The 13,882-nt window shown below is 45.0% G+C and overlaps 1 protein-coding gene across 1 annotated transcript in view; it reads right to left on the bottom strand.

Annotated features, from left to right (window-relative positions):
• Positions 1-2,625: 2,625 nt before the first annotated feature.
• Positions 2,626-13,882, bottom strand: part of LOC117883386 — a 38,904-nt gene continuing 27,647 nt past the window's right edge. Inside the window, exons 6-7 of the mRNA XM_034782652.1 lie at positions 12,543-12,708; positions 2,626-2,982 (exon numbers count right to left, since the gene is read on the bottom strand). Of these exons, the coding sequence (XP_034638543.1) occupies positions 2,857-2,982; positions 12,543-12,708 (292 nt within the window). The 3' untranslated portion in view covers positions 2,626-2,856. The remainder of the gene's footprint in view (positions 2,983-12,542; positions 12,709-13,882) is intronic.

Genomic DNA, 13,882 nt, shown 5'->3' with positions numbered 1-13,882 from the left:
GATCGGAAACAAAACTAAAAGCAGCGACACCCATTCAAGCTCTGTCCCTAACCAAGCTCTGCCCTTTAGGGATGCCAATACAAAATACCTCTCTCAAAAGTCTATGCAGATCTAAGCAATATGATCCTCTCTGTTCTTGTGTACTTTGATCAGCAGTGATTGAAATTGTTAATGTTGACATGCAAAGCTATTATTTCAGGCTATCTCAAACAGACATTGCAGCATTGGTTTACATTCATTTCACATTTGGAAGGTTTCCTTCACAACCACAAGGGCTAGAGACTTTTTAATGGAATCTTAGATTCTGTAGCATGAGATTGCAGCCACATGAGAGAAGTACTGGCTTTACTAAGATGCCATGAGATGATTTGTTTCAACTGCATTAGCCAGTCTGCCTCCCAGAGGTAGGTGATGCATAAAAGATGCTGTTTAAATATCCTTTATCACCTGTCCGCTCTACCAGCAGAAGCAGGAATAGCAAAACTGACACTGCCCCAGCTGATGGCGCATGGAGCACAGAAAAGTGTGCGGAAGAGAGAAAACAATAGCAGCATGGGAGATTGCCAGCTAAAAGGGGAGAGGCATCACATGGACAGGAAAAGCTGCCAACCTCATGGTCACTCTTCTTTTTCCCCCCTATAGGAAACTATGCCTATTCAGCTAAACTCTTTCAAGTGAGCAGGAAATGAAGTGAGGAACTCTGAATATGCCTTTGGCTTTGTTACTTATGCAGTTGCAGGGAAATGCACACGAACTGGGCCATAACTGAAAGCTGAGAGAAAACACACAAGATGCCAGAATATAGACAAGTGTATGCTGTTGAGAGAAAAGCACTATGCTTACACAAAAGAAATGTCAACATTTTTATCTGCAGTTTATTTATTTACCTTATGGTTTTACTGATTTCATAAAGTTAATGAAGAGCATGATTTATTATAAAGGGTAAAACAAAGGGTTGAAATCACACTACTATATTTTCATGATGTCTTTCATACAAGTTACAAATAAAATCAAGCCATATTTTAAAGAGAAAACTGAAGAGTTTTGAGTTGAACATTTAGGATCAGGGAAATTGACTTGATGTCAGGGAGACAGTACAAGAGAGACTGGGCATCACAATGGAACATCAGATGGTTCAGCTCCCTAAATTAGTGGATGTCCCAAGATCTGACTGTGTCTTAGGACACTTGGAAGCTCAGTGTCTCAACATGATGCTTTCCTCATGCCATCATGCATTTGAACCATAATTACTTGCCTCCTTCATGGCTGTGCAGTAACAACCATAGAGAGGAGCCAGACAGAGCTAATGTCAACTCTGAAACAGTATTAACTTCCAAATAGATAGCTGTAGAGGCTATAGCATAACATGTTCCCCAACTCTACCCTCTCCTTGTCCTATGCCCAAATTACTATGGAGGTCTGACATCACTGATTTTGAATAGAGGGAAACTCTGCCCGGGGTTCTGAAATCAATAGCTTCATGTTGGTGGAGAGAAGAATATGGCCCTAAAAATCACAGCAGTGGTTGGATTATAGAAACATCTGCCCATTGTGACAGACCAGGCGAGGAATAATGGATCCATAAACATGGAACAAAGTGGGGATTTTACACAGAATTTTGGTGGAACTTCATCTTGCATTTACTGAAATCTCTAGCCAAATCTGCTCTTGCATACACTCATGCAAAATTAACTGAAGTCATTGGGGTTGCATCGTGGTAACTAAGAACAAAATTTGGCCCTCCAATTCTGTAAGTAGTCAGTCTGTACAAAATTAAAGGTTTAATTTACACTCCCAAATTGTAATTAGGTTTTTTGCTGTAAGGGAAATGAGGAATGTGGAGAGAGTCTGGGAGCAGCCATTCCACATGCCATGTTGTCCTGAGGAACCTGTGTAATTTCAGAAAACAAAATCTTATGGGAGTTAATGCCCATCACAGTAGCATTAACTTCTGATCAATGTCTTCAGTCCCCCTTAGGGGAGTAGAAATGCACCTTATGACACCATGGCTGTGGAACAAACTCTACAAAGGAAAGAGAGTGATGGAAAGCGGCACTGAGATGCAGACCACTGTGTGTCTGCGCCAACCTCCCTAGCTAGTGACAGGATTTCTTGTGGAACAATGGGCTGATTGGTCGCCATGACCCCATCTCCTCTATGTGACCAGGGCCGGCTCTAGGAACCAGCAAAGCAAGCAGTTGCTTGGGGTGGCAAATTTGCAGGGGCGCAAGAATCCAGCATGGGAGCTGAGAACCAACAGGGGGCCCTGGGAGCTGTAGTTCCTTGGTTAGTCCCTGCCTATAGAGCCAGCCCTGGAGCAGGGAAAGAACTACATTTCCCAGCATTCCCTCAATTAACAGGAAAGGGAGGGGGAAGGAATGTGGAACTGAAACCTCATGCTGCAGCTTGCTGTGAATGGTAGGGACAAATCCAGTTCTATGTTTTTTGCCACCCCCACCCCAGCCCTGGGCTCCCCCTGCACCCCATGTTGCCCCAGCCCTGGACTCTCCTCTGCCCACACCCCCTGCTGCCCCAGCTCTGGCCCCCCACCTGCATCCCCCTGCTGTCCCAGCCCTGGGCTCTCCCCCCACCCGCATCTCCTGCCACCCCAGCCCTGGGCTCTTCTCCCCCCCACACACACACCTGAACACAAAAGATCTTTTTGTCATGACAGATATGCAACAGTTAGGGCACTACTTAGAAACAGCTATCGAACTGCATAATCAAGTCTTCAGAAAGAAAATTAGGACTATATCAATCAGGAAACAAAATAAGATTTTCAGAAACAACCTGAATTTTGTTTTATAATGAATAATATTCTATAGATGATCCCTTTCTTATAAAGCTTTCTTGTAGTTACATATATCTTTGTGAGCGTCCTAGTTCATAAGGCCTTACTGGTCTTCCAGCGTTTGGATTATCCATTGGTTGAGCAACATTCTGAAACCTGTCAGACCTAGAAAACTCCGGTATGCCAGATTTCTGTAAAGAGATTGAAGTTAAAATTAAATAAAGGTAATTTAATAAGACATTTCCTACTGTGTTTCCTCTTAAAACTGGCTGTTCATATTTATATGTCAAATTAGGTTTCATGAAGTACATTTTAAGCACTGGTTTCTGTATTTGTGAACACTAGCTATCCGGAGTGTCTGGAGATCATTCTGATATAAATTGCAAAAGATTTGGATCCTGTGTGCACTGGAGTTCAAACCATATTAGTAAGAGCTAATAGAGGTATGATATGATGTAAAGGTTTTATCAGTATGAATTTGGGATAGCTGTATTGTTCATGACTGGTGAGATTACAAGTAGGTTATCCAAAAAAAGGGTCAATAAAACCTGCAGATCACATCATGGTGTATTATGCTTATGTCACCATCTTAACAGAAAAACTTTTAGAAATGTTTTAAAGAATTAAAAAAAAAAAAAAAAAAAAAAAAGGTTTTCCTCAGTACCATGAGTCCTGCTGTACAGACAGACCAGAGGGAAAGGACAAAAAAAAACACCTTTTTTTTTTTTAAGAATCAAAAAGTTACTTAATTGCTCTACTATATATAAAATATCACAATTTTAAGACTAATATCTTGATATCCTGGAAAATTTCAGGAGTTGAAGCAAGTGCGGTGTGTCCCATTGGAGAGCTAGAAATCACCTTTTCCAACAACAGCTCCCATTTCTGTCCTTGCAAGGCTCTGCGATATTGTACCTTAAATCTGTCACTGCTCTGGGACTGAATTTTGCCTGTTGTTGACCTTGGGCTGATGTAATTTTAGGGAGGAAATTCTACACTTGGGAAAAGAAGAAAACATTTCCCTGGCAGTGGTGGTTTTTTTCTTTCTATGTGTCTTTTTGAAGCTCTCCAAAAGCTTAGAATGTTACACCTATATCCTGCCAAAATAGATTATTGGTATGGCCCCACCAAATTCATGGTCCATTTCAGTCAATTTCATGGTCAGAAGATTTTAAAAATAATAAATTTTATGATTTCAGATATTTAAATCTGAAATTTCATGGTGTTGTAACTATAGGGGTGCTGGTTCCAAAGGGAGTAGTGGGGAGGTCGCAAGGTTATTGTAGGGGGGTCATAGTATTGCCACCCTTCTGCACTGCTGCTGCTGGCGATGGTGCTGCCTTCAGATCTGGGTGGCCAGAGAGCTGCAGCTGCTGGCTGGGAGCCCAGCTCTGAAGGCACCGCCACTGCCAGCAGCAACACAGAAGTAAAGGATGGCATGGTATAGTATTGCTACCCTTACTTCTGTGCTGCTGCTGGCAGTGCTGCTGTCACAGCGGGGCACCTGGCCAGCAACCACCGCTTTCCGGCCACCCAATTCTGAAGGCAGAGCAGAAGTAAGGGTGGCAATATCACAACCCCCCCTACAATATGCTTCCAATCCCCCCATAACTCCCTTTTGTGTTGGGAGCCCCAGTTTGAGAAACGCTGGTTTCCCCTGTGAAATCTGTATAGTATAGGATAAAAGAATACAAAAGACCAGATTTCACGTCCGTGATGCGTTTTTCACAGCTGTGAATTTGGTAGGGCCCTAATTATTGGGCAGTATGTAAGCACCTGATCAAAAGTCCATGAGAAATGCTGTCTGTCCCGAAGCTCCACAATTTCACATGGTACTCATGATCACATATGCAACAGTTTTACAAAATCATGCTACAGAATAGATCCTACCTTCCCCAACCAGGGCTAGGTAAATTAGTTCAGCACTCTGCTAGCAAGAATTGTTTTAAAACATGGTTTAAACTCTAGAGGAAAAGGCACCTTATTTTTTGTTTTGTTACCATTTTCCCCTTTTGCAATCAACCTTTGAACAACTAATTGAAGACAATACTTTAATAGGAATACAGGCTTCTGAAAAAAATGGACTTCATGGGATGCCAGCAACATTTTTGTATCAACAAAATATTTTCTGTATGGGAATTACATGAAACTTATGCCTGAGTGAAAGAAAAACTCCTCCAGAATTCCAACTGGCTGAATCAGCTTTCAGACCCTAATTTTTTGCATTGATGACAACAAATTTATACAGCAAAATAAATGTCTGGTGTCCTCAAGGATAGTGGTGGAGACCTTTTGGTTGGTGGCAACCTAGCTCCCTTTTATGTCATTAATTCTACTTCGCACCTACTCTAAAGGCCTGATCCATGGTGGGATTTCTGTCAGATTTAAGAATGATTCTCAGAGGTTCAAACATAAATTATACATAAATGATGAGTATGTGGAGTGTCTAATGGAAAATAATTAGATATTTGAGGTTTTCTGAATGTTTAATTTTTCTTAATTTTTTTGTAACAAGTTTTTTAAAATCTTTACACTAAACTCTTCCCCTACTGATTTTTTTTTTTTTTTTGGTTGACTGTTATGAAGAGCTGTGCCTATTTTACTTGCATAGGAACTTCCATATGGAAAGACCCCAAATTGTTTGGACACACAAATCACTTCACTGTACCACTGAAAGAGACAGCTACGGGGCAGGAAGGGAGTGCTAGTTAGGTTATTTATTTAGAATTTTTAATTGACATTAATTGCTGAAGCTGATGGAGTCCTTACATTGTTTTAAATAATCATTTACACATGATTCAGTGGCTAGAGAAAGGAAATGTGAGGAGGAGGTTACTCACCCTGTGCAGTAACTGACGTTCTTCGAGATGAGTGTCCCTGTGGGTGCTCCACTCCAGGTGTTGGTGCGTCCCTGCGCCTTCGCTTGGAGATTTTTCGCAGCAGTACTCGTACTGGCCACGCATGCGCAGAGGCTGCCCCCACTGTGAGTCTAGGATAATAGTACGCACGCGTGGCCAATCTCCTCAGTTCCTTCTCTACAACGGAGGCTATCCCAACTCCGAAGCAGAGGGGAGGAGGGTGGGTAGTGGAGCACCCACAGGGACACTCATCTCTAAGAACGTCAGTTACTGCACCGGGTGAGTAACCTCCTCTTCTTCTTCGAGAGAGGTCCCTGTGGGTGCTCCACTCCAGGTGACTTAAAAGCCGCGTGCCTCAAGGGGATAGGGACTTCGGATCTGATAGGAATGCCATAGATAGTATCGCCCTGCCCAAGCGTATATCCAATAGAGGGCCTTGAATAAGGGCATAGTGTTTAACAAATGTGTGTTCAGAGGACCAAGTGGCTGCTTTACAGATATCAGCCAGGGGAACTTTGCGTAAGAATGCAACAAAAGCAGCCAGAGATCTCGTGGAGTGCGTTCTGATGCCGTCTGGAGGTGTAACCTTCTTCATCTGATAGCACAGCCAGATGAATTGAGAAATCCAGCTTGAAAGTCTCTGGGTAGAAATAGGGGTACCTTTGGAAAGCTCAGTGATCGAGACAAAAAGTTTCGGAGAATTTCTAAAAGGTTTGGTTCTATCAAATAGAAGGACAGTGCCCTGCAGACATCTAGTGTATGCATTGAGGCTTTGAACGAGTTCGCATGTGGCTTCGGGAAAAAGGTCGGTAAGTGTATCGGCTCATTAATGTGGAATGACGAGTGTACCTTTGGAAGAAATTTGGGGTGTAACCTGAGGGTAACCTTGTCTTTGAAAAATAACGTATATGGTGGGTCTGCCATAAGAGCTGTTATTTCTCCTGCCCGTCTGGCAGAGGTAATTGCCACTAAAATGCTGTTTTCATGGAGTGGTGTAAAAGGGAGCACGTGGCTAGGGGTTCAAATGGTTGTTGAGTTAGGCAAGATAGTACTAGATGAAGGTCCCACGGGGTGGTAGGTGGTTTAATGTCTGGGTATAGGTTTTGGAGTCCCTTGAGGAAGCGCTTGGTGATAGGATGAGCAAATACAGAAATATCATCAATTTTGTCATGAAAAGTTGTAATAGCAGCTAAATGGACCCTGATGGAGCTGAAAGAAAGGCCGGATTGCTTAAGGTCCAATAGGTAGTCAAGTATGAGCGGAAGAGATGCTGACGTGGGACCAAGTTGTTAGCTGAACACCAGTGCGTGAATCGTTTCCACTTACGTAGATAGGTGGTGCGAGTAGATTGTGTTCTGCTATGTAGGCGCACTCTTTGAACTTGTTCAGAGCAATCTAGTTCGCTTTGGGAGAACCATGTAGGAACCATGCTTTGGAGGTGAAGCATGGACAGGTTGGGGTGGAGAAAGCGGCCGTGTTGTTGTGCTAGGAGGTTCGGGATGAGAGGCAAGGGGACTGGTGGTCGAATCGACATTTTGGTGAGAAACGGAAACCACGGCTGTCTGAGCCATGACGGGGTAATTAGGATCACCTTGGCCCGATCTGTTTGTATTTTTATCAGGACCCTGTTGAGAACTGGTATCGGGGGAAACGCATAGAGTAAGTTTTGGTGCCATGGGATCATGAATGAGTCTCCCAGGGAATGTTTGCCTAGTCCTGCTCTGGAGCAAAAATTGGGACATTTCTTGTTTTTTGCGGTTGCAAAGAGGTCTATTGCTGGGTAGCCCCAAATGTGGAATACATTGTGAATGGTGTGCTCATTTATTTCCCATTCGTGATCCCAGGGGAAACGTCTGCTTAGTTCATCCGCTGTGGTATTCATCACTCCGGGAAGATAGGCCGCAGATACCCGGATGTTGTTCGCAATGCACCAGTTCCAGAGTTTCATGGCCTCTGTGCATAGCGAATGGGATCGAGCTCCTCCCTGCCTATTCACATAGAACATGCATGCAATATTGTCTGTCATTATGCGTACGTGTTGATTCTTGATTAGTGGCAGGAAGTGACGGCATGCATTGTGAATGGCTCAAAGTTCTAGGACATTTATATGGAGAGAGGTCTTGGTTGAAGACCAAAGTTCCTGGACTGTGTGGTGAGACATGTGTGCACCGCAGCCTGTCAGAGATACATCGGTCGTCAATATGAGGGATGGAGCCTGCTGAAGAAAGGGGACTCTAGAGCAGAGGTTGGAGTGAACTGTCCACCACTGTAGGGAATCTTTGACTCGGACAGGTATGGGGAGAGTCTTGTTTAGAGGGTGCACATTCGGTCTGTATACCGTGGCCAACCACGCTTGGAAGCACCTCATGTATAGGCATGCATTTTGGATGACAGAGGTGCACGAGGCCATGTGACCTAGTATTTGTAGGTAGTCTCCGACAGTCACCTGGGGACAGTTGCGAATCCTTGTGGCCAGTCGGCTTATAGAGTTGAAGCGGTCTGGTGGGAGAGATGCCAACCCCGTCCGGGAGTCGAGGTATGCCCCTGTGAACTCCAGATGTTGGGTATATAATGTGGATTTGTTTTTGTTTATTTGCAGGCCTAAAGATAGGAAACAATTGATGGTAAGTCGTATGGATCGGAGAGCTTCATCGAACGTTGAAGCTTTGAGGAGGCAATCGTCTAGGTAAGGAAATATTACGACCCCTTGTTTTCTGAGGTAGGCTGTAACTACGGCTAGGATCTTGGAAAAAACACGGGGGGCCGTGGACAGTCGGAAGGGGAGAACCCTGTATTGGAAATGTGTGGAGCTGAGAGTAAAACGTAGGAACCGTCTGTGGGACGGGTGTATAGTCACATGAAAATAGGCGTCCTGTAGGTCGAGGGCTGAAAACCAGTCGCCTTGTTCCAGCGCCGGGATTATAGTGGTGAGAGTGACCATCTTGAGCTTTTCCTTTTTGACAAATTTGTTGAGCCGCCTGAGGTCGAGGATTGGTCGCCATCCCCCATTTTTCTTCTCTGTTAAGAAATAATGGGAGTAAAAACCCTTCCCTCTGTGTCGTTCTGGCACAGTTTCTACTGCTCCCAGTTGAAGGAGATGCTGCACTTCTTGGAAGAGTAGTCGCTCGTGAGATTGGTCCCTGAAGAGGGACGGGGAGGGTAGGTGGGTGGGAGGGAAGGAGAGGAAGGGGATGGCGTATCCAATTGTAACTACCTCTATGACCCACTTGTCGGATGTAATTTTCTGCCATTGATGAGAGAATGGTCGTAGGCGGTGTCCAAAGATAGGTGTGCCGGCTGAAGTGGGAACGCTGTTTTCTAAACCCTCGACCAATGCTTCAAATCTGCCTATTAGTGGGAGGGGGTTGCGGCGCCCCTGTAGAATTAGGACGCTGACGCTGGAATCTTGGTCTTTGGCGTTGTTGTTGCTGTTGTTGCTCCTGTGGTCTATAGGAGTGTTGTGTAAATGCAGGGTAGCGTTGATGTTGATAAGGTTGGTATCTATATTGTCGTCTTCTGGTCGCAGGTGGCTGGAGACCTAGGGACCGGAGGGTTGCTCTTGCGTCCTTCATTGAATGAAGCACGTCGTTCGTGGTGGAGGCAAAAAGTTTTTCCCCGTCAAAGGGAAGATCTTCAATGGTGCTCTGAACCTCTCGAGGAAAGAAAGAGGAGGAGAGCCATGAACCCCGTCGCATGACCAATGCTGTGGCGGTCGACCTTGCTGCAGTGTTAGCTACATCGAGGGCCGCTTGAAGAGCAGTATGTGATATGGTTTGTCCTTCGGAAACCAGAGCTGTGAATTGTTGTTTCTTCTGTTCTGGGATGTCATCAATAAAATCCATAAATTTATTATAGTTTTTGTGGTCATATTTTGCAAGGACTGCAGTATAATTGGCTATGCGAAATTGTAGCGTCGAGGATGCATATACTTTACGGCCAAAGAGGTTCAGGCGTTTACTGTCCTTGTTGGCTGGAGTGGAGCAGGAGTACTGTTGCTTGGCCCTCTGGTTCGCTGCATCTACTACCAATGAGTTTGGCGCCGGATGGGTAAAAAGGAATTCAGAGCCCTTTGAAGGGATGAAATACTTCCTGTCCGCTTGTTTACAGGTAGGTAGGCTTGTGGCTGGAGTCTGCCAGATGGATTTAGTGGGTTCTAAAAGGGCTACATTGATTGGTAATGCCACTCTAGAGGAAGAAGAGGGCTGTAAGATGTCTGTTAGCTCATGCTGTTGTTCAGTGACTTCCTCCAAGTTAATTCTCAAGTCACTGGCAGCTCTTTTAAAGAGGTCTTGGAATTTTGCATAGTCATCCGACGGTGTTGGAGGAAGGGGAAGTAAGGCTTCCTCAGGCGTTACGTCCGGCTCTGCTGGAATAGGAGCAGGACTCAATTGCTCCTGGAAGTGTGACAGTGCTGCCTGGTATCTTGTGTCACTGGCAGGTCCGTCAGGTGGCGGTGCTAGACCGGTGTTGCTCCTGGTCGAGGTGCCATAGCGCACGTGTTCTCGAGGGTACGATGCCCATGGTGCCCACCATTGCCATGGTGGTGGGTAGGGCATAGGTGGTGCCATCCAGGGGTTCACTCCCCATGGGGCAGGATCCTGAGAATAGGCTGAGGTAGGTTTTTTGTAACCTCTATTGAGTGGGGTCTGGGAGTCTTGATATGGAGAAAAAACTCCCTGTGGATCAGTTTCCGCCTCACTGGAGGAAGGTTGTTCAGATCCTGACTCAGGCATTGAAGACAAACAGGCATTTATCAGGGGAGACTGCAGAATAGGTGATACCAATAGATCTGCTGTCTGAGTAAATTGAAAAGGTGAGGCTCCTGCGTGAGGTGAAAACTGTGGAGGAGGAGGTTGCCGTGAGGGAACATTCCTCTGAGCAGGGGTTTTGTTTTTGATCTCCCTGTCAGTCTGTGCCACGGTTGCCGGTGCCATGGTCGGTGCCGGGAGGGCAACATCAGCCTGCAGAAGGTCAGGCAGGGCGGGAAATGTCGGCACCACGTCTGTTGCGGTGCCGAACGGTGCCATAAACGAGGCAGGCAACTGAAAGCCTGAAGCCTCGGCACCGGAGCTTCGCGCCGCCGATGCAGCCTGAGGCGGCATTCGTGCGATGCCTGAGGAGCCTGGCTCTTCAAAAGTGCTGAAGCGGGGAAGCACGGGCAGGGAAATTGTTGACCTGCCTGAAGAACTCATGTGCCTCACCAACTTCTTTGTTGGAGAGGGCTGCCCCTTTTTTGTAGATTTCTTCAGTTTTTTTGAAGCAGGGGGGTTGTGGCGGGCAGCGGAGCCGGAGTCGGCACCTGGGTCTGAAACTGACCCGATAGACTTTTGCAGGAGGAGCAGTTTCAGTTTAAGCTCCCTGTCCTTCCGTGCCCTGGAATTGAGTTTGCTACAGTGGGCACATTTTTGGGGAATGTGGGTTTCCCCCAAGCACTTTATACGTAGAGAGTGGCCATCAGAGAGCGGGATAGCGTCCTTACACGTAGAGCAGCGCTTAAAGCCTGTGGAGCCGGGCATGGTAGAAGAGGCTGCGAGAATTTTTTTTTTTTTTTTATAACAAATAAAAGAACTAATGATCTACACTAACAAGAAATGACAACAAACTAACTACTAGAATAGGTAATTGTAGCAAGAGTGTGGGATTTCCTAAGGATTCTGCTGAGCTCCATCTCAGGCCGGGGACGGTAGAGGAACGGAGGAGATTGGCCACGCATGAGTCTAGGATAATAGTACGCACAGCAGGGGCAGCCTCTGCGCATGCGTGGCCAGTACGAGTACTGCTGCGAAAAATCTCCGAGCGAAGGCGCAGGGACGCACCAACACCTGGAGTGGAGCACCCACAGGGACATCTCTCGAAGAAGAATCATGGTTTACTCTCAGTTCTACAAATAGCTTCCTGTATATTGGAAAAAGAGATTTAATTTCTCTGTGCCTACGTTTACTTTTTTATAGTATGTATATCTACCTACCTTTACAAGCATGCCATGAAGCTTTTGTGTTAATGTTTGTAAAGCACTTGGAGATCCTTGGATGAAAGGTGCTGTGTAAGAGTTAAATATTAGCAGCACTATTGTTATTACTATTATTAGCTGTTTAACAGTGCTAGCAATAACACAACATTTTAGGGCAGAAAGTGAAGGAGAAAGTATATATTTGACAATTCAGGGGAAATTTAGTTAAACAGTAGATAATGAGTCAGTTTGGAAGTTGTTCAATATACCATAGTTATACTAAGAGCTTTGTGTCTATAGCACCCATTTTAGATTTGTACATCACCACCACTGAAGATTTCAACATGACTCTGGAAACAAAGTCGCTACATTTCTCCAATTTTATACTGGTGTAACTCCAACCAAATCAATAAATGATGCTGACACAAAACAACTGTAACACATTGGTGAATCAGGTACAGAGCTTGTTAGGCATTTGTGTTTCACATAAATTTTAAAAATTCCCCTCATTATAGAATATCAGCAACGTAGAATTATAGTTTCCATAGCAGCAGATGGATATGCTTTTGGTCCTCTAGATTCTCTATCAAAAGGCTGGATTATGCACCTGTTACTCACTTTATTAAGCACTTATTCATATGAGTAGTCCCACTGACCTCAACAATAGCTCAAATTTACCCATATGGAGAGGGCTCACACAAGGATAAAACCCTCAAAAAGGGGCTTTCACAATCTAGCCTAGACTGAATAGTGATATAAGAGTTCTGAGATAAAAAACACAGAAGTTAGAGATGTAAGCCTTTAACACACAGAACATTTTTCAAATGAATGCAAGTCTAGCCACATAAAATGTATACAGGATTATGACAGCTTATTCTCAAGTGTCAGGTTGCAAGATTGTATAAGACACCTTTCATGTGTGCTTGAGATAGTTTATACGTACAGGAAATTGCCTCCCAGACATAGCTGGAATGGGGTTGTCCTCTTCATAATCCACATTAGGAATATGACTGTTCTGATAGCCAAACTGGTTACGCTGAGGAGATTGGAGGCTGAAAGAACTGTCTGCTGCTGGAACTGGTCTTCCTGATGGCTGATATGGTATATAGCTATCAGAATTAAACAAACAGGGTTTAAAAATATTTGCAATGTCTAATCAAAATATAAATAATTGTAAATGATGACACAGTATTTGTATGTGTTGAGTTAAAACAATCACCATAAGCTTTTTTTATTTTTGACATTTCACTTCACTTTTAGGCCCCATTCCTGCCAACACTTAAGCATATAAGTACGTTTATGGATGTGAGTAGTTCCCTTTGACTGTAAGCTCTTTGGAGCAGAGACCATATCTACCTCTATATTTGGCACAATGAGGCCCAAATCCCAATTTTGGCCTGTGGGTACCACCATAATACATATCAGGGGTGGCCAAACCGTGACTCACAAGCTGAATGTAGCTCTTTTACGTTAAAGTGTGGCTCGCAAAGCCCCCCAGACCCTCCCCATTCTCTACCTACCAGACTGTGGGGAGTGAGGGGGGGAAGTTTGGGGCTTCTGACCTGTGGTGGGGTTGTGAGACTACAGGCTTCTGCCAGAGATGACTGGTGCCAGCTGAGAGTAGGGAGGCATAATTTAAAGGTTTCCATCCCCCTCAGGCATGCCCCTCCCTTGCCCTCAGTGGCCCCTCCCTGCAACTCCCAGGTGTTAGCTCCAGGTGGAGCAGCAGTGGCAAACTGCTGAGAACTGCAGGGAGGGGTCCGCTGCTTTAGCGCTGCAGGGAGAGGCAGCAGCAAAAGCAGGAATTTTCCCTACAGTTCCCAGCTGTTTGCCGCTGCCTCTCCCCACAGCCGCAGCTCCCAGTTTGCTGGCTCCAACCGCTGCTGTGCAGGGAGGGGGCCTTGAGGCACCATGTGACTAAGCAGGGCCAGCAAACCCTGCAAAAATCTGGGGCGGGTACAAATGACCTGATGAGCCCTCCCACATGTTGCCTCTGGCTTCTGCCTATCGGGGAGAGCGGTCTTAGGGCTTCAGCTGAAGATTGTCATATGTGGCTTGGAGGGTCAGCAAGTTTGGCCACCCCTGATATATATAATGATTTATTAATATCACATTTTAAAAATCAACACAATAAAAATTTCACAAAGATAATACTTATTAAATATGGTCCATATTAGACTAAATATAAAATCAAAGCAAGAATACTAACCATAGAGCTCAAGAAACACTGACCAAATCTTTCTATATTCCTCTCATTTGCCATTTGAATGGAAAGATACTTAA

The sequence above is a fragment of the Trachemys scripta genome, chromosome 9, assembly GCF_013100865.1.
Source record: "Trachemys scripta elegans isolate TJP31775 chromosome 9, CAS_Tse_1.0, whole genome shotgun sequence".
NCBI lineage: Eukaryota > Metazoa > Chordata > Testudines > Emydidae > Trachemys > Trachemys scripta.
Note: the sequence above shows the minus strand (reverse complement) of the source record. Positions and strands in the feature narration are given on the sequence as shown.